This window comes from Balaenoptera acutorostrata, chromosome 17 (assembly GCF_949987535.1).
Source record: "Balaenoptera acutorostrata chromosome 17, mBalAcu1.1, whole genome shotgun sequence".
NCBI classification, from domain to species: Eukaryota; Metazoa; Chordata; class Mammalia; order Artiodactyla; family Balaenopteridae; genus Balaenoptera; species Balaenoptera acutorostrata.
This window is the reverse complement of record NC_080080.1, coordinates 35,723,818-35,749,825: the sequence shown is the minus strand read 5'-3', so window position 1 is coordinate 35,749,825 and position 26,008 is coordinate 35,723,818. Positions and strand designations below refer to the sequence as shown.

The window sequence follows — 26,008 nt, the reverse complement described above, 5'->3', positions numbered from 1 at the left end:
GGTTAGCACTCGGTGCTTTTACTGCAGTGGGCCTGGGTTCAATCCCTGGTCAGGGAACTAAGATCCCGCAAACCATGCGGTGTGGCCAAAGTATGACTTCAGCTGTTCTACACAGGTGACCTTATAAACTGATGACGCGTGTGAGTAAAAAGGGGCAATATTAAGATTTATGAGATACCTTATAAATAATATTACTTTGATATTAAATATCAATTAATATTAAATCAATATTTAAGCCAAGGTGGTCTTTGGCAAACTAGGATGTATGGTCACCTTAGCTATAGACCTCATTATGAGAAACGTTACATCGTTATAGAGGAAATATTATGATGGCCTATTTTCTAATTAAAATTTTAATAAAATAGAATCTAAAATGCAAGTCCCATTCTGAATTTTACAAGGCAGAAGGTAGTGATAAAGTGAGGTGCTTATGTCTACAAAACCCTAAGCCATTAGTATTAATATCATGCAAAGAAACAATGATGCTCATAAATTAAAAAATGATTAGAAAGGAATATGATTTTTAACATAATTACTTCACAATATAGATATGCTCATATGGCTATAAATAAATGACTGAAGTCTGTCTGTATATGTGCAGATTTTAAATTTGAAGCCACATTACACACAAAAAAACTGGAGCTAAAGAATGGCTGTTCAAAAACAAAAACAAACAAAAAAACTCCAAAAAGATGGTAACTTAGTAAACAGCTTAGCCAAAGAACATTTAAAATAGAAGATATTTAATTTTCAGTTTAATATGGTAATCCACAATTAATAAAGACAGGTTGTACTTTCATTAATAAAACATCTATTTTCTCAGCCAAGCAGACAGATGTTTTATTAAATCTTCACATTGGGAGCACTTAAGATTTTTCTGAAACTTTAACAGATAAAATTAAGCTAGCCTGAAAGATCTCAGAATGTAAAGTCACAGTAAACACAACCCCCTAGTGTTGATCTTCATTGCAATACACTCTAAAAAGGATATTATCTGTGACCAAAACTAAACCAGACCAAAAACTACCCCCAAAACGAAAATTCTAGCACAAATGAATTAATGCAGATTCATAAGTTTAAATATATTTCAGTTATAGTTTGGACTGTGATCGATCACTGTATTATAGAAAAAGGCCTCTACATTAACCACATTTTAAAACAGGTACAGTATATTCCACATATTTAAAAAATGAAAAACAAAGGTTTTGGGGGGTAAAATAATAATGTTGGTAAAGCCTATCTTATTCATGCTACATACATCCCAGTATGATATGATTAATTAGCTATACAATATCTTAACATAAAACCAAAAGTGTTATCTCAAATCTGAGTCAATGTCTTTAAGGACTTATCCATCCATTCAATTCAATTAACTGATCTAAGCATTTTTTGTTTTAGTATTATTTTTATATTAATAGCTGATTACTTCCCCCTTCCAACAGCTTACACTTATTTAATATAGCAAGGTTCTAAGCAACGTTTTTCCTTTTATTCTTAAGAAGTATTCTATAGACCTCAAACAGATAGACTAAAGGGAAAACCTTGAGAAATGAAAGAAATCTCTTGCCACCCTTAGAACTACCAAATTCTACACTCAAGAGACAATTCTAAATTGAAAAGTTTAAAAAAAAAAATGGGAAAAGGCAATATAAAAATCTCCTAAAATGTAGAAGAAATTAGACTAATTTAGTTTTCTTTAATATCTTCTTTAATAAGACATTACAGCACACAACTGAGCCCCCAGTGTGTCAGTTAAACATGGGGATGTAGATGCATATGGAGGAGAATGGAAACAAGTTTAATCTTAACCCCATTCCTTTTGGCGACTAATGGCAATACAGAATACAAAAGGAGCAATTCTGTGTATTTTATCAAGTCTTTGAAGACACCATAACAGTTTTATAATGAACTTTGCTGTGATCTGTTAAAGAATCTTCAAATTAAATAATGAGGATGTTTAAAAATTGTAATCTTCCCCTTACAGCCGATTTAAGCCAAACACAACAAAAGGGGACTGCACTAATAATCCTCACACGAAGTGTAAGAATTAATGCCTTATGCTATATCAATGCAGCCATCTCCCAATCACTGAGCTCTAAAGTTAAATATGGTGTCCTCAGCTGCTTATAAAAAAAAGGGTTAAATACAAGAACATAAAGCTTTTATTCTGAATTAGTCAGTAAAACAAATGGAAAAAAAAAATTAAACCAAAACTTGTGAAAGGTTTTTAAATGATTTGTTACTAACATAAACATACATATGCTCAAAGCACTTTTAAAAACTTTTAAATTGTAATTTAACCAGAACTTCTGTTAATAACCACTATAAGCAATTAGGCCAACTCTAATGTTCTGGTAACCAACATATTGGGAATTAACAAATAATAAATCTGAAACTGAGACAATCAAATACATGAAAAAAATGACTATTTTAAAGTAAGAGTATAAGAATAGGAGTTACTAAGAAACTATCACCACTGAAGCTTTTCCTTGGAAATATCTTATTTTAAACTTACAGTGAAGACAAACAAGGTGGGCAGAGTATGTACAGCTACAAAACAAATGCAATGACGAGTTACAGCAGAAGGAGGGAATGCATTTTGTAAGCCACAGGATCAGATTTGCGGCTCTAAGCAATTACCAGTAAATATTTGAGTGTTCTTCCTATTCTATCAACTTTAAAATTTAAACTGAGTTACAGCGGTTTCACTTGTATTAATAGTTGGCAAAAGCAAATTAGAAGAAACCTAAATTAGTCTGTTTTAAGTGGGTAGGATTTACCTCATTCATCGGAACCAACCCACTTCCCCATCCTTAGAGCCAAAAAAATGTGGATATTGGCCTATTTTAATATTTTTCTAGTTCAGACGGAAGTCATACTGTACACAGCCTTTGATTTTAGGAACCAGAACAAAGTAAAAATCAACTACTCACTTAAAAAGGAAAGGAAGGAGAAGGTTCTGGGAATTAACCCAGTCCCAAGCCATTCCAATCTTTCTGTTAATGCAAAATCCATTCATAAATTGGCCAAATTGTAATTAACTTCCAAAAACTCCTTTGAAAATTATGAGTTTGAGTTTCAAATGAAAGAACTTGAACAATTTTCAAAGAATCAAGTATAATTTATAAAAGATAGATCTTTACCAGTTCACGTATGTTCCATCATATTTTGTATTGAACAGTAGGCTGATTACTTCACTGTGGCATATACTTCAGAACCTAATTTTTCAGACGGGCTGACTGACAATCCAACCACTTTAAGGAATTTATCAGTTATCTACAAGCTATACCTGGCTGGCAGGTATAGCCAGGTCACACAGCAAGTTTAAATATTCCAACCTCAATCACAAGAAACAATCAGAGGGGAAAATGACACATGATTGCAATATACTAAGGCAGCTGGTAAGTCATTCTTCACCTAGGTCAGCAGCTGCCAATAAAATCGTGTGCACAAATTTAATGAATGAGTCTGCTCTAGTTTAACTATGAACATGCCCCTGAACCTAGAAAGGGAGATAGGAATTGCGCTTGCAATTCTAGCTGATGAATTCATTCGATTTTTATAAGGCAAATAATGTAGAAAGTTAGAACAGAATTTCTAGAACCATTTATCCTGTGATGTTGTAAAATCAAAGTACTACTTTATTAAATGAGTTATTTTATACAATATGAACATCAATATAATTACAATTGTAAAAAAATTTTTTATAACAAGGATGGACTGATTTTCAGATTTCCAAATCAGAGTCAACTGTACATTTACACAGAATTGTCTTTGCATGAAGCCCAAAAGGGAACAGCATAAAAATGAGTGTTTCTGTAGCCCCTTTATTTTTGCTGATCAACAGTTTGTTAGAAAAGCAGCTGCAGGTTTGTTACCTAAGGTCTGAGACAGGAGAAGAGTCAAAGGTGTCACGAATTCACCTACAAAACATAAGCAAGATTTTCGGTGAACGTAAGCTTTACACAAATGTGATTTATATGCATTTCAAATGTCTTTTAAAAAAAAAGCACAGGATCAATTGGGAGATTGGGATTGACATATATACACTAACATGTACAAAATAGATAACTAATAAGAACCTGCTGTATAAAAAAATAAATAAAATTCAAAAAAAAAAAAGCACAACATGCCTAAGCTACGAAGTTAGTCTGATAGATCTGTCAGCTAAATTTTTATAAACAGATCTTTGATGAATTTACTTTAAAAATAATACTCATGCATATACCATCACCACCATTTAGAAAAAAAAATCCAACCACACGAAGTATGAACTGATTATTTTCAAGCAACTACCTAGTTTATACAGTGAATGCCTACATTTTGCCTTATATTTTAATGTACTTAGAAGCTCTGCTAAGCATTCTAAGTAAAATACCTGCAAAAAAGCACTCATAAACTTTGGTCTGCATTATTTCTGGGAGCAAGACTCTCAAATACCGTTATAATAGTTATTTTCTTTAAACTGAAAACTTTCTTCCATTCTTGGACCAGAGTTGGCCAGCATCACCTCATGCCATTTTTGGCTACCGTGGTTGAAAACGTGGATGTTTCAAAGGCATTGAAAGGATATGGTCTGGGAAAATGGACCTTTAACAATTGTAAAGTTAAACATTAACTTAAAAGGGGGCAGTAATGAAGTCTCAGCTAGAAGACAGAAATCAATTTTACAATTACAGAAGATAATTCTGCTCTTGTATACAGCCCTGCCATTAACGAATGAAAAGAAGAAAAGGTCAATTACCTGTAAACAACTTTATGCCTGAACATCAGCTAATTCTGGAGGAAGTGGAGTCTTAGGATGCTTGCTCTCAAAGTGCTGCTTGAAGGTCTTAGGGTCTGGCATTTGTGTCTAATTTAAAAAATTGTGCAAAAAAGAAGAGTTACACCTGATTCATGAAATAAAAATGTGCTAACTTTTAAAATCCTGAGCCTACTCACGATCGACAACTATTGCAAAACACTTTTAAATTCCTTTAACTTAACGGCTGGCATATGAAAAAGGACCCTGTAACAAAGAAATTCCTAGCATATTCCCACATTTCACATATAAAGGGTCACACAGAATGAAGTATTCTTATCTGATTAACAGTAAACAATAGGTAACATTTACCGAACACATTATGTTAAGCATGTTACCAAAATTCTCATAGAACCTTCTGGTAATCTTAAATCAGGTCCTACTATCCTCATTTTATGTGCTAAGGAAACTTAAAACCTAGAGATTAATTTGTCCAATACCTATGTTTAACCTAGTACTAGGTACTTCAGATCTCAAATACTACACTATACTGACTTACCTGGGCAAGGACCTTCAATTCTTCTTTAGCACATTACATTAGACAAAACATGAAATAAACATTTTTTGCTGTTTTGAGTTTTTAAATATATGAGCTACTCTAACACTTTTAGGTCAAGGTATTTCTTCATTAGTAATTTAGTGAAATTTACTTTTACCTTGCCTCTTTCCAAACAGAATCTGAAGCTGCTCAATTTCATTATTTTGAGTATATCAAAGCTCACTATGAACAGGTTATTTAATGTAATAGATTTCCTCTCTTAGATTAATGAGAACTTTTATGTAATTAGGAACTTCTATTTCATCAGTAATGACTTCAATAAATGATAAACTTTAGTCCAGGAATCAAGTCTTATCAAGATCCCTTCCCATCCATACTACCAATTCTACCTAGGCATAGGGCTTTGGGGGGAACAAAAAAAGTTTGTTGTAACTGGACTGACCTCACTATGCACTTTTCCTTTGGCACTTTTATTCACTAAATTCAAGGGTAGCGAGCTTGAACAAACAGGCAAAGAAGAGACCCTGGCTTGGAATTTGAGAAAAACTTCTTTGAGGCAGTGTAGTATAGTGGTCTAAAAGGTGGGCTCTGGAGCTGGACTTCCTGGGTTTAGATCCCAGCTCTTCTGCATACTAGCTGGGCGACCCTTCACAAGTTATTTAGTCCCCATGACTCAATTTACTCTCCTGTAAAATGAGAATAAAAGTACTTCATGCCATAGGGTTGTTATGTGAATTAATGGGCTCATGCATGTAAAACACTTCGATCAGTGTCTGGCACCTGGTAAGCACTCAATAGCAGCTGTTATGATTATTCTTCAAATCTAATAAAACACATTAATTCTAGTAAAAGCCCTCAATGTGAATATACTCTAGTTTTGCAGGCATCATAACTATGAATTTAGCGAAGAAAAAAAAAACCAATTATATAACCAGAGGTATATTACATAGCTCTAAATTAAGAATGTAAATCTGACCTTTTCTAAAGTTCGAAGTGTATTATTTGCCCTTAAGAAGACATCTTTATTCTCCATGAGGAAACGGATTTTGCTTTGTTCACTCCTTTTCACTAACACCAAGAGCCTGGCCAAAGGAGCTATCCAAAAAATGTAATTGTTGGGACTCCCCTGGCGGTCCAGTGGTTAGGACTCCACACTTCCACTGCAGGGGGCACAGGTCCAATCCCTGGTCAGGGAACTAAGACCCTGCATGCTGCACGGCGCGAACAACAACAAAAAGCATATATATGTGTGTGTATATGAATATATACGTATATATATAAAATTGTTGAACAGATGAATGAAGATGGGTTCCTAACACAACCAGCTCTCAAATCTCCTATTTCAAGTAAAGCATTTATCTCACCATGTTTGCAAAATTTTAACCTATACAAACCAATCTCTAATGAAAGAACTGTCCACGAGAAAGCTATGTCTTTCAATTCCCCTTACCCTACAGACAGTGCAGGTATATATTAAGGCAGCTTTGGCAGCAGCCTTTTGATCATGTCCTTGTTTCTTCTTTTGTCCAGCTTGCTTTTTGGCATTTTTCTGCTGAGACTGAATCTTCTGCTGTCCACGAGCCATATCTAAAAACAGATGTTGAGGCATTAAAGTGAAATCTAAGTATGATAACACTCTCAGAGTTTGACAGTTGTTTTATAGAAAACACTTGTCAATCAAAATGTATGGATATACAATGTTACTAGAGGATAAATTGATATAACCACTGTAGAAAACGAGTCCTCTACTCTATAACCTCACAATTCCACTCTTGGTATATATTCAACAGAAATGCAGGTACACTGTTTCTAAAACTGGAAACAATCCAAATGCCTACTAATAGTAAGATGGATACATTAACTTGTAACAGATTTCTACAATGGAATACTATGCAGCACTCAAAGAGAAGAAACTATTGTTAAACAACATGGTTACATCTCAGCATTAAGGAAAGAAGCCAGATACAAAGAACATATTGTATAAAGTTCAAAACAGGCAAAACTAATCCAGGAAGTAACGCTGGGAAGAAAGGGCATGAGGGGGATTTTTGGGGTACTGATAAAGTTCTGTGTCTTGATCTAGGTAATGGTTATACAGGTGTATTCACTTGTAAAAATTCACTGAGCTATACACCTAAGAATTGTACACTTTCTTATATGTAATCTTCAAAAGTTTACCAGAAACAGTTTAGCCCCTTCCTCAATCATTTGATCATTTTGCAAAGGTTCTCTCCCCTTCCAGTACTCACTGTGTGACCTGAGATTCTCACAACTTTAAGAGAGATAAAAGCTGTCATCTAATGTCTCTAAAGGAGCTCATATGAGCAATGGAAACCGTTCTCTTAAATACTTAGGTTTCATGAAACTACTGTGCTATTCTTTCTTAAAAAAAAAAAATGGTATTCATAGGATTGCTGGACAAATTATTAAATAAGATTAAGGGTACCTTTACAAAAATGAAAGATACCACTTTTTACTACTGATGATCTGAAATGAACATGGGTTAAAAATTAAGGGAAAAGAACTACTTTTACTTTTTCATTAAAATTAAAGACTCCTTTAAGACAACACAAGTTAAATCTGTTCACAAAAGGTATATAATGAGTCTCAGCTGCTTTTTTAAAAAACATCTTTATTGGAGTATAATTGCTTTACAATGGTGTGTTAGTTTCTGCTTTATAACAAAGTGAATCAGTTATACATATACATATGTTCCCATATCTCTTCCCTCTTGCATCTCCCTCCCGACCTCCCCCAGCTGCTTTTTAAATACTTTAAAATAGGATCTAAGGAGGATTCCTATGGATAGTTTTGACTAGCGCTGCAATTAAATTTTAAACTTTTAAGTCATTGCAGGACATGAACATACAATGGATCTATAACTTCACCAGAAAATAGTGCTAGTTTTTTCTGACTGGCTAACAGATATGAGGTCAAAGCATTTCATTGAAACACCTGAGCTTCTCCCAAAAAGAAAAAGGGAAACTGAAAAAATAAACACATCAATTGGACACGTTCCCACTAGCATTGAACACTGAACCAGAAGTCAAAATATAAAGGAGGATCAATCCTTTTCTAGGAAGCTGGCTGAATATTTTAACAAGTTACAAAAATGTTTAGTATGCTAGCCTAATATAAGAACCCCATTCCCACCAAATAAAGGTAAATATTACCAGACGTCTTAGCCCTTGAAGACTGCCATTTTTGTTATTTTTTAAAAACCAAATTCTTATTAATTCCAAGCCGAATGAAATCATTTTTTTAAAAGTATATTTATGGCACGCTTACAAACCTATTCCCATGGAAACAGATTTGGATACTTTTGTATTATTTGGATGATAGGTATTCAATCTTTATGCATCCTAATGCTTATGGCACTCTTAATGTCTCAGTGTCTTAGTATCAGTACCTTATGTTAGAATACTTCAGTCCTCTCATAGCTCTGAACTCTTCCACATGATGTATGCTATGCTACGCATGTTAGTACACTGTGTGGGTAACCTCTTAATTGTTTTACATTGAAAAAAAAACTTATAAAATGGTAAGCTACTAATTCTAGAGGTTTCTTTGATATCTAGAAGTTATTAGCTATTTTGATAACATTTTCATGCAGTGATCTGTAGAAAGCAATGCCATTAGATACATATTATTTTTAACTTTTGCAGTTACCATTTCTCCTCAAATATAACATTAGCCATACATTTAACCCATTTTCATTGTCATCTAACAAAAGTAACAAAAAGCCATAGAAGTTTTAATAAATAGAAGACTGTGGTTGCTTGTTCTTATTTTTAAAACAGAAAACACCAGGTAAGGGAAACTGAATCAGTCTAAACGCCTGAGATAGGCCCCTAAGTTCTAGCAACACGCTGCACTGATTTCCTTTCTGAAAGCAGAAATGCAAACGAACAAACCACCTGCTTTTGGACAGCTCGACTTAGGACTTACTCTCAAGCCAGCTGAGTTTTCTACAAGATCTAAGCGTAACCAAGCATAACTTCTCCTCCTTGACTAAATGCAACAAACCGAGGAGCAAGAAGTCCTTTATAAGTACCTAAAAGCTGGCTTTTGATATAACTCTTATTTTGTATGGTCTTCTGAGGGGGCTCCAAAGAGGGAAGCAGTAGAGGGAATAAGGAGTTCTTCCAAAATGAGGAGCTCTTACAGGAGGCAACAAGTATGCACTGTCCCAAAGATCCTCTTAAAACCAAAACAAACGAGTAAGAGAGAAAAAGATTTTGGATCCAAGAAGTTGGATCATTGTTCACAAGTATCTAAAACGAAGAGGCCCAAGCAGTGACCAACATTCTGACCCTAGCCTTTTAAATACATCCCTTTCGGAGAGGAGAGAGGATGAAAGCACCAGCAGTGAGGTCTATCTCACCCAGCACTTCGCTGAGCCCAAGCTGCAGCCCCGCGCGCCTTCCTTCCCAAACCGGCCTCTCCCGCCTGGGAGAGCTCCCTCCTCTCTTCTGCCACCCAGAGCCACACAACCCCTACCTACCCGCCACTCCTCACGGACCCCGGCCCGAGACGCGCCTCTTGGAGGCCTCGGCTGCCCGAAACCCGGCCCCTTCGGCCACGGGGAGCCCCAGCCTCGAGAAACCGACCAGCTGCTGTCGCCGGCGGGTTACCGCTCCGCCGCCGCGGCCGGCCTGCGACGCGGCCACCTGCAGGGCCTGGCAGGCGCCCGAGCTTCCCGTCCTTCCGCGGCCCGCGCCGGGACAGGACGGGCTCGGCCGCCCCCAGGGAGGCGGGGCAGGCCGGCGGCCCCTCGCGACCCGCGATGACCTCCCACGGTCCCCGCCGACCCCGCCGGCAGAGCCCCCACCCGGCTCCCAGGAGTCCTGCGGCGTCAGCACCGCCCCACAGCCGCTCACCCGGGCCGGGACAGTCTTGCGTCGGAGAAACCGCGCAGCGCGAGAGGGCCGGGGGAGGTGGCCGGAGAGAGAGGAAGGGGAGCGCAGCGCGCCCAGTACCGCTTCGGCCTCCTCCACCCGCCAAGGAGGGGAAAGGGGAGAGCCGGGAGCACAACAGCCCGCGCCTCGCACCCGCCGCCGCGCGCGCCCGCCGCCGCCTCAACCTAGGGGGAGGCCACTACACCTCGTGCTCGCGCACGCCGCACAGCTCTCCCAGTCGCCCCAGCGCAGCCTGCTCTGCGCAGCCCCCGCCCACCGGCCTTCCTGCCGCGGCCTCCCTCCGCCCCCACCCGCTCGCGCGCCTGCGCCTCTTCCGGTCCCGCGGGCCAATGGCAGCGCGCCCCTATTACATAAGCGAGAGGGGGCGGGGCTTCGCGGGGACGGCGGCCCCTCAGAGACGGGAACAGCAGGGGACGTCGCGCTCTGTCCCCTGCGCACCGCCCCCCTTCTCCTGCGTGCTCCATCTGGGCGGCTTCAGCCGGCCCTGGGAGCCGCGTGATCTCGGTCCCGGCGGGTGACGGTCCGCAGTGTGATTCACAAGTCGCTTGCTCACTCACTGGGGCGGAGGCCAGGCTTCGACCCCTGCGTCCCCTCTCACGAGCCTCCAGTCTCGGCGGCGTCCTCCTATGCCCCGGCCTGGGGAGGGTCCCGGAGAGGCGCGCCAGCGCCGCGGCGGTGTGGGTCACCGACCCCGGAGCCCGCCACCCGGGCACACCGCCGCTTCCGCCCCCAGTGCGGCCGGCGGGCCGGGAGGCCCTGAACTGGGACGCGCCGCCTTTGTTCTCTCACCACCTACCCTTTACCTCGTTCCCACGGAAACCTCAGTTATTTGACCATTCTGGGGGTTTTAGTGAGTTCAAGATTCACGCCTGACTGTCTCACTGAAAATTGCCGGCTAGGCCCCCCTGACCGTTTCAGGCTGACTACTTAACAATATACTGAGTTGTTAATACTTAGGGAAATGGTTAAGTTGTGGGTTTTTTGGTCTTGATGTATAGGCCACGACAGCTAATTTCCAATATCTGAATCAAGAGTGATGGCGATGGTAACGATTATTAAATGTTTATCTGGAAAGGGCAGCATGTTTAGACGTCGGCTTTTTCTTCACCTTCCCCCGCCCCCCGCCCCCCAGCACACATTGGTTTGTAATTAGAACTACAGATAAAACAACAAAGGAGGGTCTTGCATTTGACTGTCCCACCTTGACCCATAGCCTCCGCTCTCCCAAATTGGGCTGTCAGTGCCCAGGAAATGTTAGTTGAACATAAGTACATCGCGAGTTTTCTGGACTGGGATATGTGTATCACAAAATTGTTTAAAATAGCCAGGAAGGGGTTAACTGCTTATTGCATTTGGGTGGCATACGACGACAACGAGCTGGTTGTTCAGTCCTTCCTTTTCAACCTCATTTCAGTTCCTCTCGCCTTCACTTTTCACGCCCTCCCGTATTGCAGTTTTAAGTTACATGTTCAAATTTTATTAATATCTCTCCAGTATTCAATTGTAAGCTCATTTTCACCACTATATACCCAGTGCTTAGCAGCGTATGAAACATGGTAGGAATTGAAAAGAAAGCAGGACTTTTAGTGACATTTCATGAAGCCATAGCTTAATTATTAGTAGTCACCATAACCATAATAACTATATTAACCTGGCTAATAGGAGGTGGATGAGGTACTTGGAAAACCTGAAGACAGGAAATCCAAAGAGCTGTGTTTGTCTAGCCATGAATGAGATTGGACAACAGAAAGGGACAGGGAAATCTGATTGGCAGAGATAAGTCTTTTTAACTAGAAAGGTGATTTCTGTTGTGAAATAGGGTTAATATGTCACTTGTTACCAAGGCCTAGATGAAATATTCATTAAAACCAGTGTTTCTTAAATTTTTGAGTTTACCACTTTCAAGAAATTGGTAAATGCTATGGACTTTGCCCCTAAAAAGTTCATGTACATATAAACTTATCCCCATTGGTAAAATTTCTGAACCTTGGTGCTAATCACATTTTGGGCTGGATAATTCTTTGTTATGGGGGCTGTCCTAGGGACCGTAAGATGTTTAACAACATCCCTGTCTTTCTACCCTCTTGATGTCAGTAGCACTTCATCTCCAGTTGTGACAACTGAAAATGTCTCCAGACATTGCCCATTGTCCTCTTTGGTCAAAATCTCTCCTGGTGGACAACCACAATAGAGGATATGGTATTATGGTAACTTTATATGATGGTTAGGGCATTTAAAATACAAAGGGAAAAAAAATGAGAGGAGGAATGAATAAGATTCAACACCTGTGAAGTGACAAACAGTAAATGAAAGGCAGATGAATTCGCATAACTACCAGCTGGTGTCCTACTTATGTTATAGAAATGTGACAGCGAATGGGATATGAGCTCCTTGGAAAAATTTTTATACATAGTTCTGGTTTTAATCGTGAATGCTACAGTACTTCTACTGACTGTTTTTCCTCTTCTGCCTGAGACAATTACTCTAGGTTAATATGCAGTAGGCCCGTGCCGATTTTCTATCCCAATCACAATCAGATTAAAGTGCTGCTCCGAAGACCTGAAAGACTTATTTATTTATTTGTATTCATGTCAGATTTTCAGGGGTGAAAGAGCTGGTGGTTAGTCAATATATTATTTCTCAGATAAACATGGATTTATCTGTGGCATGTAGATTAATATCTATATGTAGTGAAGTGCTGGGAATTCCCTGATGGTCCAGTGTTTAGGTGCTTTCACTGCCGAGGGCCCAGCCCGGGTTCAGTCCTTGGTCGGGGGACTAAGATTCCACAAGCCACGTATTGTGGAAAAAAAAAAAAAAGTAGTGCAGTGCTCAGCTCAAGGGTTCATTGGAGAACAAAGGAGGCAAAGGAGGTGATTTCCTGCCCCTATAGGTCCTTCCATCTACTGACAAATAATAACAACAGCAATAATGACAATAATAGACTCAAAACAAAAATGTTACCTTTGCTGGCTCTTCTTCCTCTGCTCAACTTCTACTTGTTGAGATTTCTCAGGGCTGCAACGTGGATTCTCTTGTCTTCTCCACCCTCTTAGCCCAAAGGGAAAAGTTGTGGCTTTAAATAATGAACTTCATATGACCTATCGCCAGTTCAGACCTCTCTTCTGATTCCAAATTAATATACCCAAATGCTTATTTTTCATTTCCACTTCAACGTTTCACAGACATTTCACATTTGGTGCTATATGGTATTGAATCTAAGAAGTTATTGATTGTAAGTCACATTTATGTCCACCAAGATAAAAAAATTGCTTCCAGTTGAAGGCATTATACTAAAATACTGTTGATTGTAAGACACATCACAATTTCAGAGGTGTTAAACTAGGTTTAAAAATAATGTGATGTATTAGAATAGCATCAAGAAGAATAAAATACTTAGAAGTAAACTTACCAAAAGAAGTGCAAAACTTACATTCTGAGCACTAAAAAACATTGTTGAAAGATATTTAAAAAGACATAAATAAATGGAAAGGCATTCCTTGTTCACGGATCAAAAAACTTATCATAAAGGTGGCAATAGTCTCCAAAATGCTCTGCAGATTCAACACCCTTCCCTATCAAGATCTCAACTGATGTCTTTGCATAAATCAACAAGGTTATTCTGAAGTCCATTTGGAAGTTCTAAGGAACCCAGATGTGGTATAGTAAGAAATGTATTTGGTCTTTGTCCCTGTCCCATTCCTAAAAAGTTTCTAAAACCCCCAGAACGTTTGAATGATAGGAGTGTTTTTTGTAATTTATAGGGAGCTCCTTTTGAGCATACCTGATTTATGCTAATAAGGTGATTTAGGTTGGGGGCCATAGATGGCCTCAGGATGGAGCTGGTCACCAGAAAAACCCAGTTATTAAATGATTAGAACTTTCAGCCCCACCCACTGACCTCAGGGAAGGTAAAGAGGAGAGGGCTGGAGATCAAGCTCTATGAAATCTCTTGAACAAGATTTGATGAGCCTTCCGGTTGGTGAATGGGGCCTTCACATGCTGGGAGGGTAGCACATCCCAGTTCCATGGGGACAGAGGTTCCTGTGTCTAGAGTCCTTCTGGACCTCACCCTCTGTCCTATGTAACATCTTTTATAATAACAGTTTAAACATAAGTAAATGTTTCTTTGAATTCTGTGAGCTGCTCTAGCAAATTAAATCAAAGCTGCAGAGTGGATCGTGGGAACCTCTGATTTATAGCCCATCAGTCAGAAGTGCAGGTAACAACCTGGACATGCAATTGGCATCTGAAGTGGAATTGGCATCTGAAGCGGCAGTCTTGTAAGACTAAATCCTTAACCTGTGGGATAGGATGCTATCTGTAGGTAGATAGTGTCAGAGTTGAGTTACATTGTAGGACACCTACCTGGTGCTGCAAAATTTCTTGATGTTTGGACAACCTACATATCTGGTATCAGCAGTGAAGTAGTGTAGTGAAGTAAGTATTGAGAGTAGAGGAGATACACACAGGAGTGTTCTTCCTCACACCAGAAGAGCCAAAACAATGTTGAAAAGAGGAACAAAGTTGGAGGGCTTACACTTCCCAATTTCAAAACTTGCTACAAAGCTACAGTAATCAAGACTGTGGTACAGGCATAAGAATAGACATATAGATCAGTGGGATAGAATTGAAAATCCAGAAGTAAATCTTCACATTGATTTCAAAATAGGGGCCAAGAAAATTCAATGAAGAAATTAACAGTCCTTTCAATAAACGGTGCTGGGACAACTGGATATTCAAATGCAAATAATGAAATTGGACCCCTACCTTGCACCATATACAAAAATAATCAAAAATGGATCATTAACCTAACTGTATATGCTAAAACTATAAAATTCTTAGAAGAAAATATAGGAGTAAACCTGCATGATCTTGGGTTAAGCAAAACCTTCTTAGATATGACACTTAAAGCATTGATGACAAAAGACATAACTCAGTTAAAAAATGGGCAACAGATTTGATTAGGTATTTCTGCAAAGAAGATATACAAATGGCCAATATGTACAAGAAAAGATGCTCTCCATCATTAGCCAAAAGCAAAATCAAAACACTGAGATAGTACTTCACACCTACTAAAATGGCTACAATTGAGAATTCCCTGGTGGTCCAGGGTGGCCTCAGCCTGCAGCGGCTTGAGGCAGGATCTCAGTTCCCCAGCCAGAGATTGACGTCAGGCCGCGGCAGTGAGAGTGCTACATCCTCGCCACTAGACCATGAGGGCCAGTGGCCAGTGACAAGGGCCCTGGCCCATCAGCTTTGTAGAAATGAATTTCCACAAAGAGACGGAAAGTAGTGAAACACGTAAAGTGTTCATTAGGACCTAAAAGAGTATGTGTGAATAGGCACACGTGGGCAGACTCAGAGAGAGGGTTGCGCCCTCGTGGTAGTTTGAATCACTTATATGGGGCATTTCTTCCACACTTCCTCTGGCCAATCATCTTGCTTTGCCTGGTTCTGAGTTCATATTTGGTTTATCTCAGGGTCCTCCCCTGTGTGCACACGCATCTCTTAGCCAAGATGGATTCTAGTGAAGAGGCCTATGGGTAGGTTGACATCACTTACTACGGGGTGGTGTCCCCTCCCTTTTAGGCCCCCAAGAAGCCTTTCTGCACGTATGTAGTTGGGAAGGTCTCCTTGACTTCGAGAATGAGGAATATGTGGTCTCTTTATCTTTTATCTGGACAGGCTCAACTCCTCTTCGCTTTTGCCATTTATCTCTATCTTGGATTATCTGTCCACAGGGGACAGACTCCAGCTGCTCAGCTTGGGGCCCATCTATCTCCTGCCTCAGTTAGGACTCGGTGCTTTTACTGCCGTGGGCCTGGGTTCGATCCCTGGTCAGGGAACTAAAATTCTGCAAGCCGCGTGGTACGGCCAAAAAAAATTAATTAATAAAATAAAATAGAATGGCTATGATAAAAAAACAGACAATAAGTGGTGAACAGAATATGGAGAAACCAGAACCCTCACACACTGTTCGTGGCAGTGTAAAATAGCGAGTCCTTTGGAAAACATTCTGGCAGTTCCTCAAAAAAGTCAAACATAGAGTGACCATATGACGTAGCAATTCCAATCGTAGGTCTATATCCAAGAGAAATGAAACATACATCTACACTGAAACTTGTACGTGAATGTTCAAAGCAGCATTTTGGCTATTCATAATAGCCCCCAAATATAAATAACTCAAATGTTCAGCAGCTGACATATTGATGAATAAAATGTAGTATATCCATAAAATAGAGTATTATTCAGCCATAAAAAAGAATGGAGTTCTAATACCTGCTACAAAATGGATGAATCTTGAAAACATTATGCTAAGTGAAAGAAGCCAGTCACAGAAGATTAGATTAGGGCTTCCCTGGTGGTGCAGTGGTTGAGAATCCACTTGCCAATGCAGGGGACATGGGTTCGAGCCCTGGTCCCGGGGGATCCCACATGCTGCGGAGCGGCTGGGCCCGTGAGCCACAATTGCTGAGCCTGCGCGTCTGGAGCCTGTGCTCCGCGACAAGAGAGGCCGCGATAGTGAGAGGCCCGCGCACCGTGATGAAGAGTGGCCCCCGCTTGCCACAGCTGGAGAAAGCCCTCGCACAGAAACGAAGACCCAACACAGCCATAAATAAATAAATAAATAAATTAAAAAAAAAAAAAGATTAGATTAGATATTGCGTGATTGGATTTATATGAAATACCCAGAATAGGTAAGTCTATAGAAACAAAGTAGATTAGTGGTTGCCTAGGGCTGGGAGAATTGCAGGGAAAATGGAAGTGACTGGTAATAGGTATGAATAAGTATGGATTATCTTTTGGGGATGATGAAAATGTCTTAAAATTGATTGTGGTGATGATTGCACAACTCTGTGAATATACTGAAAACCATTGAATTGTACACTTTGAGTGGTTTGTATGTGAATTATATCTCAGTAAAGCTGTTATATATTGAAAAAAACCACTTGCTTTAGAATAATAAAGAGCATAGTGTCCAATATTCTCTCCACTGCCATGCCCACATCTCCTTCTCATCAATCTATCCTATCTCAATAAAGGCACTGCTATCCACTGGGATAATCATTTCGAAAGCCTCATTGTTAGTCCTGGTACTTATCAGTCCCTGAGCCCGCACTTCCAATCTATTGCCAAGTCATATTGATTCAACTCTAAAATATACATCGACTCTGTCCACTGTTCACCACCTCCACTGCCATTATTCTAATCCAAATCACCATCTTTCATCTGCTTTGTCTGGGGCATGAACGTACCAGGAAGTGGAGAACTTCTCCAGCTCCGCCCTCCCACCCCTATTTTTTTTTTATTTTTTTATTTTTTCTGGCCGTGCCTGGCGGTTTGTGGGATCTTAGTTCCCCAACCAGGGATTGAACCCGGACCCACGGCAATGAAAGCGCTGAGTCCTAACCACTGGACCGCCAGGGAATTCCCTCCAGCTCCTCTTTAGTACAATCACTTCTAGGCAATCAGAATGACCTTTGTAAAATAAAGATCTGCTCAGGACACTTCCGTGCTTAAAACCCTTCACTGGCCAGCCATGTCACACAGAATAAAATCCAGTACTCTCATCCTGGCTCACAAAGCCTTGTCTGGGCTCTTGACACTTCTCTCTTGCTGTGCTCCAGCCTCAGTGGTCTTTCAGCTCCTCAAGCCTACCAAGTTCTTTCCGACCCTGGGGACTTGATATATGGTCTACCCTCTTTTGTGATATCTGTAATGTGCTTCTACCCCCTCCGTCTACTTTCTAGTCACTCTTCGATTTCCAGCAGAAATGTCACATTCTCAGAGAAGCGTTCCTTCCTTGAGCCCCCATCTAAACAAGGATTCCTCTGGTTTAGTGCTCTCATAACACCCTGTACTTTTCATCCTTAGGACTTACACTATGCAATTTATTGTAAATACAGTGTATATACATGTATATAGGTATATGTGTATATGTATATATATCTGTAGAATATACATAAAATGTCTTCTTTCCATTTGACTCCTAAAATAATAAAAATATGTAATACTTATATAGTTCCTAGTATCTACCAGGCACTGTTACATGTATTTTACATGTTTTGTTTTTTTTTATAAATTTATTTATTTATTTTTGGCTGCATTGGGTCTTCATTGCTGCGTGCAGGTTTTCTCTAGTTGCGGTGAGCAGAGGCTACTCTTCATTGTGGTATGCGGGCTTCTCATTGCAGTGGCTTCTCTTGTTGTGGAGCACGGGCTCTAGGCATGCGGGCTTCAGTAGTTGTGGCACATGGGCTCCATAGTTGTGGCTCGCGGGCTCTAGAGCGCAGGCTCAGTAGTTGTGGTGCACAGGCTTAGTTGCTCTGTGGCATGTGGGATCTTCCCGGACCAGGGCTCGAACCCGTGTCCCCTGCATTGGCAGGTGGATTCTTAACCACTCAGCCACCAGGGAAGTCCCCGTTTTACATGTTTTGATTCATTTAATCCTCCCAACAACTCTTAGGTAAGTAAGGTACAAAATGGTTAAGTAAATGACCTAAGATTACATGGCTAGGGAGTAGAAAAGCTAAGATGTGACTCCTGGCACTCTGGTTCCAGAGGCTGGGCCACTGTCCTACACCCTATGGGTAGGTTCTGTATGAGTTCTTTTCACCCGCCGTGTGTAACCAACATTGAGCATAGTGTCTGGCATGCTGTAGGCATCCTATAAATACTTGTTGAATGAATATATGCCCAGATGATCCCTCCAAACTCGGTTAGGAGGCCTCTTGAGTACCAGAGAGAGTGCTATGAATAGCATTTATATAATGATAATAATGTAAATATGGATCTAACCACAGTTATAAATACAAATATACTTTTCCTGGGAGGATGGGGGAATGAGAAAACTCTGTGTGTGATGAGGCCATGTAGGGGGATGGGCTGAAAGAGAACTAAATTCTCCCCTACCATAAAGTCCCTTGATAATGCCCAAAACCGGGAAAAAACTTTCAAGAAATAATAGTATAAGAAGGCTATTCAGGGCTTCCCTGGTGGCGCAGTGGTTGAGAAGCTGCCTGCCAATGCAGGGGACATGGGTTCGAGCCCTGGTCTGGGAAGATCCCACATGCCACGGAGCAACTAGACCCGTGAGCCACATCTACTGAGCCTGTGCGTCTGGAGCCTGTGCTCCGCAACAAGAGAGGCTGCGATAGTGAGAGGCCCGCGCACCGCGGTGAGGAGTGGCACCTGCTTGCCGCAACTGGAGAAAGCCCTCGCACAGAAACGAAGACCCAACACAGCCAAAAAAATAAAAATAAAATAAATAAATAAATAATAAAAATAAAGGAATTCCTTAAAAAAAAAAAAAAGAAGAAGGCTATTCAGAGATATAGAGAAAAATACCAAAAGAATTGACTTAAAGAATTATAAGTAGCTGTGGTTGAAAAGAGAATTTGGCAGGTGGGAAAGCACTGTTTTTCATAACTAGTCTTGTAGGACTAGCTGAATTTTTAAACTGTGTGCATATGTTACTGTGATTAAACCAAAACTCAATGAAATGACTTTTATTTCAAATAATTTTCTATCTGTGTTTGTTTTCAGGCAGTATGCCTGTCATCACAGTGCTTCAGAAAGATACGTGAATGAGGCCAGCCATCTCAAGCACCCTTGGCATCTCTCACGGTTAGAGCCTCTACGTTTCTCTCCCCATGAGGATATGCCTCAGGTTGCACCATTTCATTTTTCTGGTTCTCTGCGTACCATCTTTATCATTAGACTCTCAGGCAGCTTAATGAGCAAAAGAGAAGACAGTATCCAAATTTAATGTGCCTGTCCTGCTGTCTTTCCATTATTACTCTTAAGCAGGGGGAAAACCAAAACAAAACAAGGAGATCAAGGATGGAGTGATTCATTCTTCTCCAGACATGAACTCATTGTCTATTGAGTGAGGACCTTTGCCTTGATCTTAAATGTAAAGCTGTCTCGGGCTGGGCAATGGTCTTGATGTTGTCTGAAGTCTGCTGAGAGCGCTGGTGATGGCGGGATGACTCCATATAGAGAAATCTGTCTTGAGAATGACTCTTGTAGTTTTTCCTAACTTCTGATGACCTGCAGAGACTTTTTTCTTACGTCTCCACTTTGAACTATTACTTTGGAGGAGAGAAGACAAGAAAAGAAAAAAGTTTCCTTACACTCTGAAATTTAACCTCTTTTTGGCTGAGAATGGTTACTAATGCTTTTAATTACATGCTTAATTATATTCTATGTTTGATCTTAATAATAGTAAAGGCATTAAGACTCAGAAGAATTTTTATTTTATTATTATTTTTTTAACCAGGAATTTTTATTCTTTTTTTTTTAAAACATCTTTATTGGAGGATAATTGCTTTACAATGGTGTGTTAGTTTCTGCTGTATAACAAAGTGAATCAGCTCTACATACACATATATCCCCATATCTCCTCCCTCTTGCGTCTCCCTCCCACCCTCCCTATCCCATCCCCTCTAAGTTCAGAAGAATTTTTAATGACTGATTCCCCAGATATAAAATGAAAGTGTTGGTCTGAGTAACTTCCAAGACCCCTTCTAGTTTTTGAACTTCTATGACTTAATGACTCTACATGAACTTCAGGGTCTTTTAAAAGAACAGTATTTATGAAAGGCGGCATAACAATCACTGCAAACTCCCTCCAGATGAAAATTTTAAAGCAAGGCTGCTTGCTATTTACTTATAAAATGAAAAGGTAATTTCTATATACCATAGGAGAGAACTAAGTGATGGAGGGATGAGTAAAAAATGGCATGAAAGGGAAAATACTTGTTTGAAACTTCCGTGACTGTATTAATCATGTTTTATTTTCTGTATATTATGAAGCTTTAATATTTTGGGGGCCTTCTAGCCCCAGGGAGAGACTGCACATCCCAGCGCTAGCTAATTCCTAAAGATAATAACAACTTACCTAGGAACATGCCTTTTGTATGCAAACCAACCAATCTCGCGTCTGCGTGGTGTGGCATGCCCTCTCCTCTCTGGAGACGTAAGTAGTCAATTCTTCTTTCAATGGCATTGATCTCTCTGTATCCTCATTCAGTCACCTCTATAAATTAAAATCCCATGGGTACGTTACAATGAAAAAACTCTAGTGTTTAAAGTGCTAACTCTTGATTACTAATAAAAGTATATATCCAGTGTGACATTCCCTGTATGTTCATAATGGCTGAGATTTTCTTGTATTTTTGTTCAAAAAATTAAACTCTAATTGTTCTAAGTTGGTCAAATTGTTTATAAATACAGAATTCACTTAGGTCAGAGGCTGAAATGAATACATCAAAAAACACAACAAATCCAAAGGAACTTAATGGTATGTGATTCAAATAAACCTCACATACAAATTCTAAAAAAAAAAAAATCCCATGGGTACAAATGAGACAGTGACCTACGTTCAATTATGTCGTCTGTGTGAACTGGGACGGGGGGATTCCCTGTCCTCCATGTGTTACAGAGTCTAAGCTCGTACTGCTCACCATACGACAGGCCAATAAACAAGAGACAAGCTGTTTGGGCAAGGAATAATGACTTTATTCAGAAAGCCAGCAAACTGGGAAGATGGTGGACTCATGCCCTAAAGAACCATCTTGCCTGAGTTAGAACTCAGGCTTCTTTCATACTAAATGGGGAGGGAGTAAAGTGAAACACTTCCCATAGGCCTCCGAGGGGTGTGTTAATTTCTTCCTGCCCGCAGTCATTCACAGGTGGACCTGGTCGGGATGTTTCCTGTGAACTAAACAAAGGTATTTTGGCTTAATGCTCATTACCTGGGAAGCAGGGTTCCCAGAGATGGGCCATTACATATAATTTAAGGTTATAGGCAATATCCCTTTAGTGATTAACTTGTAATAGAATACATAGGTTCTTCCCTATTAACACATGTTCCATATGGAGCTGAGAGGTTGGTTCACTTGCTTAGGACAACTTACAAAGGATCACCCAGACTTCTAATTCAGTCCCCATGTGTGCCATGTAGCTTTGCTTCATGTTCACACATCAAACCCCTAGACTAGGCCAAATTCTCAAAGTAAATGACTTATTTCAAAGTATAGGGTGACAAAGGCATTTGGAGATAGGGAAGAGAATGACAGATCATCACTGCAGCTATGACTTGTTTCTTCTGGAACAATTAGCCATAGAACATGCCCTACTGAAGCTGGGTCCCCAGTATAATCTTCCCATATAAAATTGAATTCATTATTGCTCAAAGCCTCCTAATGATAATAATAACAGCTATAATTTGGGCCCATGCTGTGTTACTCTAATCCTCACATCGGACCTTCACAGTACATCTCATTGTCCCAATTTACTGATGAAGAAACGAAGACTCCAAGATATTAATTTTCTTATCATCACACAGAAGGAGAACTAGTAAGTAAAAGAGCTAGGATTGAGAATCCAAATCTGATTCCAAACCTGACCTTCCTTTCCCCGCACCACACAGCAGCCTCAGGAATGGATTCCAGTGTGGAGAGTTCCTCTTCCATTTGGCTGAGAACCGCTGATGCCAGACTTAGAATGGCTAACGTGGGCAACATTGTTCTTTCTATTGTCACGACCATGCTCTGCTACTCATCTGGGTTGCACAGAGAAATTGCTTATCATTTCTGGCTCTTGTTTCTTAATCTGAAAAAAAAGTGAGGGACTTGGAGCAGGTGTCTTTTATGATAACAATTTGCATTTTTAAACTATGATTGTAACTTTAAGTATGATGTATGAGAAAATTTATATTTTATACACTTCTTATTCCCAAAGTAGATTTGTAGTACCCAAATACCCAAGTGTTAGTTTTATTTAGCTGACATTTTAACTTTTTTTCTTTCTTATAATTTCAGAAAGTCAACAGGGAACATGAATTGGTTAACATTAAAGAGAACTATCTTTAGTGGCTCGGAATTTAAAGTACAAATAAGAGAAGGATGTCTTTAATAAACAAATGATGTGTCATTTGGGACAAATGTAATATGATGTGTGGGTTCGTCCAACACAGTCATCAGGATACTTCATCATACTTGGCATAGTTAAAATTTCCAAGGTACATGTGTGTTCATGTCAACCTTACTTAGTGTGTAATTTCACCACTGATTGGCCTCAGTAGGGCTTGTGTTTTCAGCTGTCTTTCTGTCAGTGGGGTTGGACGGATATACACAGATCCTTCTCTTCCCTGATTCATCTTTTGATTTATGACTTACTTGTGTCAGATGTTTGGCTCACTAGAAACTGTGATCATAATAGTGCATGATTATCTGACCCTCCAGGGGCCTAGTCCCATTAGCCTTAGAATCTAGTCAACTATCTTTACCTATCACTCCGTTCAGGAGATGTGAATTTTATGCATCAGCTGGGCAAGTTGTGCTACCTCATTATGCCTTAGTTACTACATTTTTTTCACAGGAATCATATCCTGTGATACTTAATGGAAGCCAATATTTTGCCTGATGGTATATGTTGACTGCAAGTAGCTGAATGGCTTATAAAATCATCCAATTAACTGGAGGGGAAGACAGTGTACAATGTTAAAAGCAGTTTTATGGACTAAAACCTAATTAAAACTAAGTTTAAAATTGGCTTTTTTAAAAAAAAAAGAAATGTTTTAAATTTGTGGAAGAAAGATACAGGGAAAAGAAAGAGAAAGAAATTGAGAGAAATAGGAAGATAATTTTTTATTTTTGGGGATCAAAAGTTTTTGAGGAAATCTGCCTATTCTAATCCCTGACTTTTCTTGCTGTTCAATAAAATTTGCTGTAACATGATGATTCTGAGTTCTTTAATTGTGAGACAAACTGTCTTTTGCTGTTATATTATTATTGTAATTAGAGTGTATTTTTCAGCTGACACAGCATTTCTTTTTTCATAACATAAAGGCTTAGCCTGAATTGTGACCAAGAAGTGGTAGAGTCAAAACTACAGATCATAAACACGTATTGAAATGTGACTGACGGTAGCAGGTCCAAAATATTAGGAATGCAGCTGAATAAGCATTTGAAGCAGGGTGTGATTCTAAATAACACCAATATATCTGGTTCCTGCCTAGTTAGGAAAGGGATGAGTAGACTTGCTAGACGAGTTGAACGGAGACTAACTCGAAGCCCTGAAATTGTGAGAATGTTCTCACATTCTGTTCCCATAGGATAGCATTTGTCAGGTTAAAAAAAAGAAAAAATTGCCATGCAATGTACTTTCAACAAAACATAAAACAGACTTTAGGATTTTAATGTTAAAGTGGAGTTTTGGTATTATCAGTGCAGTTAGTTTTTGAGAGCAGTTGGTTGATGTTTTTCATCTTATAGCTCAATACTCCACAGGCCGTGTCACTGACTCCTTTATGCCAAAAATCTCTTGAGCATCCCAGTAGCATGATTCATCTGCAGAAGTACTAACAGAGAGTCATTTTCCATCATCCAAAAAGATGATCGTTCTATTTGCTAAACAGAATTCTGGCTCCATAAATTTGATTTTTATTTTCTTATTCATCCTCTTCTTCCTTCCAAACAAAAAATAATTTAGGCAACTGTTGACATTTTCTTAATGCATCATTGCTTCATTGCCATCTTTTTTGCTTTTTAATAAATTTATTTATTTATTTATTTATTTATTTATTGGCTGCATTGGGTCTTCATTGCTGCGTGCGGGCTTTTCTCTAGTTGTGGTGAGCGGGGGCTACTCTTTGCTGTGGTGCGCTGGCTTCTCATTGCGGGTGGCTTCTCTTTGTTGCAGAGCACGGGCTCTAGGTGCGCGGGCTCCAGTAGCTGTGGCATGCGGGCTCAGTAGTTGTGGCTCGCAGGTTTAGTTGCTCCACGGCATGTGGACCAGGGCTCGAACCCGTGTCCCCTTCATTGGCAGGCGGATCTTAACCACTGCGCCACCAGGGATGTCCTCATTGCCATCTTAAAGCATGTGTCAGAGGAGGGAAATGTAGAGGGATTGTCTTAAATCAGGGTGCAGACCAATTAGGAATACCTCTGGAAAATTACTGGCCTGACAAATCAGGGCCTGCTCAAATGGAATAATCATGAGCTCCATTTTATGTATAAAATGGATGTTGATTTCTATGAATAACTCAAATTGTCTAGTCTACGTATTAACGTCTTTGCAATTATATGTAGGGAATATTTTTTCTTTTTCTCTTTACATAGCTACTTTGAAATCTTCAGCACAGCAGGTTAAGCATTTGAGAGGAGGAGTACTTAAAGATCTGCTAACAGCGGTAAAGAACTTAGAAGCTCCGTGGCTTCTGAGTTCTGGTGTACGAGGGGAGGCTGAAAGCACTGTGAGATGAATGAGAGTGATGGATGCGCTTGGTTCGTCATGTGAGCAGTGAGAAAGGATAACTGCATAGTCATTCTCTCACACATAAATAGAAGATAACCTCTGAGAGAGAGAGAAATTGTGCAAACGAGCATGGCAAATTAGAATAATCACCATTTTTAAAAAAAGCAAATATCCTCAGGCATATTTGCCTCAGATTTAGATTGCACCTTTAGTTCTGTGTCCTGTATAGTGAATTTCATGTTAAAAGCCTGCAAATCTTTTCTAGTAACAGAAGTAATAAGATATTTTCCATTACTCACTTAAATTAGAAGTGTGCAAGTTTTCTGTGATTCCATTTCTCTGCCCCCTGGTGGATTTTACTTAAAACTGCAGTAGTAATGTCCTGGCTATGAGCACGTCAGCTGATGTTTATGTTTTATGATTTATTGCATTTGAATTTTTCCAAATGATTGATACTGTTAATAAACACTTTTAAAGCCCATCATAGGTTAGTAATAAAAACCACAAGGATACCTAGGTTCC

The 26,008-nt window shown here is 39.8% G+C and overlaps 2 protein-coding genes across 4 annotated transcripts; one reads left to right on the top strand and one right to left on the bottom strand.

The window, feature by feature from the left end:
• Positions 1–722: 722 nt before the first annotated feature.
• ZNF706 (zinc finger protein 706) lies at positions 723–10,465 on the bottom strand. 3 transcript variants are annotated; one of them, XM_057532282.1, is made up of 4 exons: positions 10,404–10,465; positions 6,751–6,887; positions 4,745–4,852; positions 723–3,923 (listed from the first exon to the last, which is right to left on the bottom strand). In XM_057532282.1, the coding sequence occupies exons 2-3, from the start codon at positions 6,883–6,885 to the stop codon at positions 4,757–4,759; spliced, it is 231 nt and encodes a 76-aa protein (XP_057388265.1). In that variant the 5' UTR covers positions 6,886–6,887; positions 10,404–10,465; the 3' UTR covers positions 723–3,923; positions 4,745–4,756. The 3 variants fall into 3 exon arrangements, with proteins under 3 accessions (XP_057388265.1, XP_057388264.1, XP_007173467.1); XM_057532281.1 differs by lacking the exon at positions 10,404–10,465 and adding an exon at positions 10,181–10,314; XM_007173405.2 differs by lacking the exon at positions 10,404–10,465 and adding an exon at positions 9,805–9,945.
• LOC130705514 (bcl-2-binding component 3, isoforms 3/4-like) lies at positions 10,087–10,737 on the top strand. Its single transcript, XM_057531905.1, has one exon. It carries the CDS (start codon positions 10,087–10,089, stop codon positions 10,735–10,737), a length of 651 nt encoding a protein of 216 aa, XP_057387888.1.
• The last annotated feature ends 15,271 nt before the right edge of the window (positions 10,738–26,008 follow it).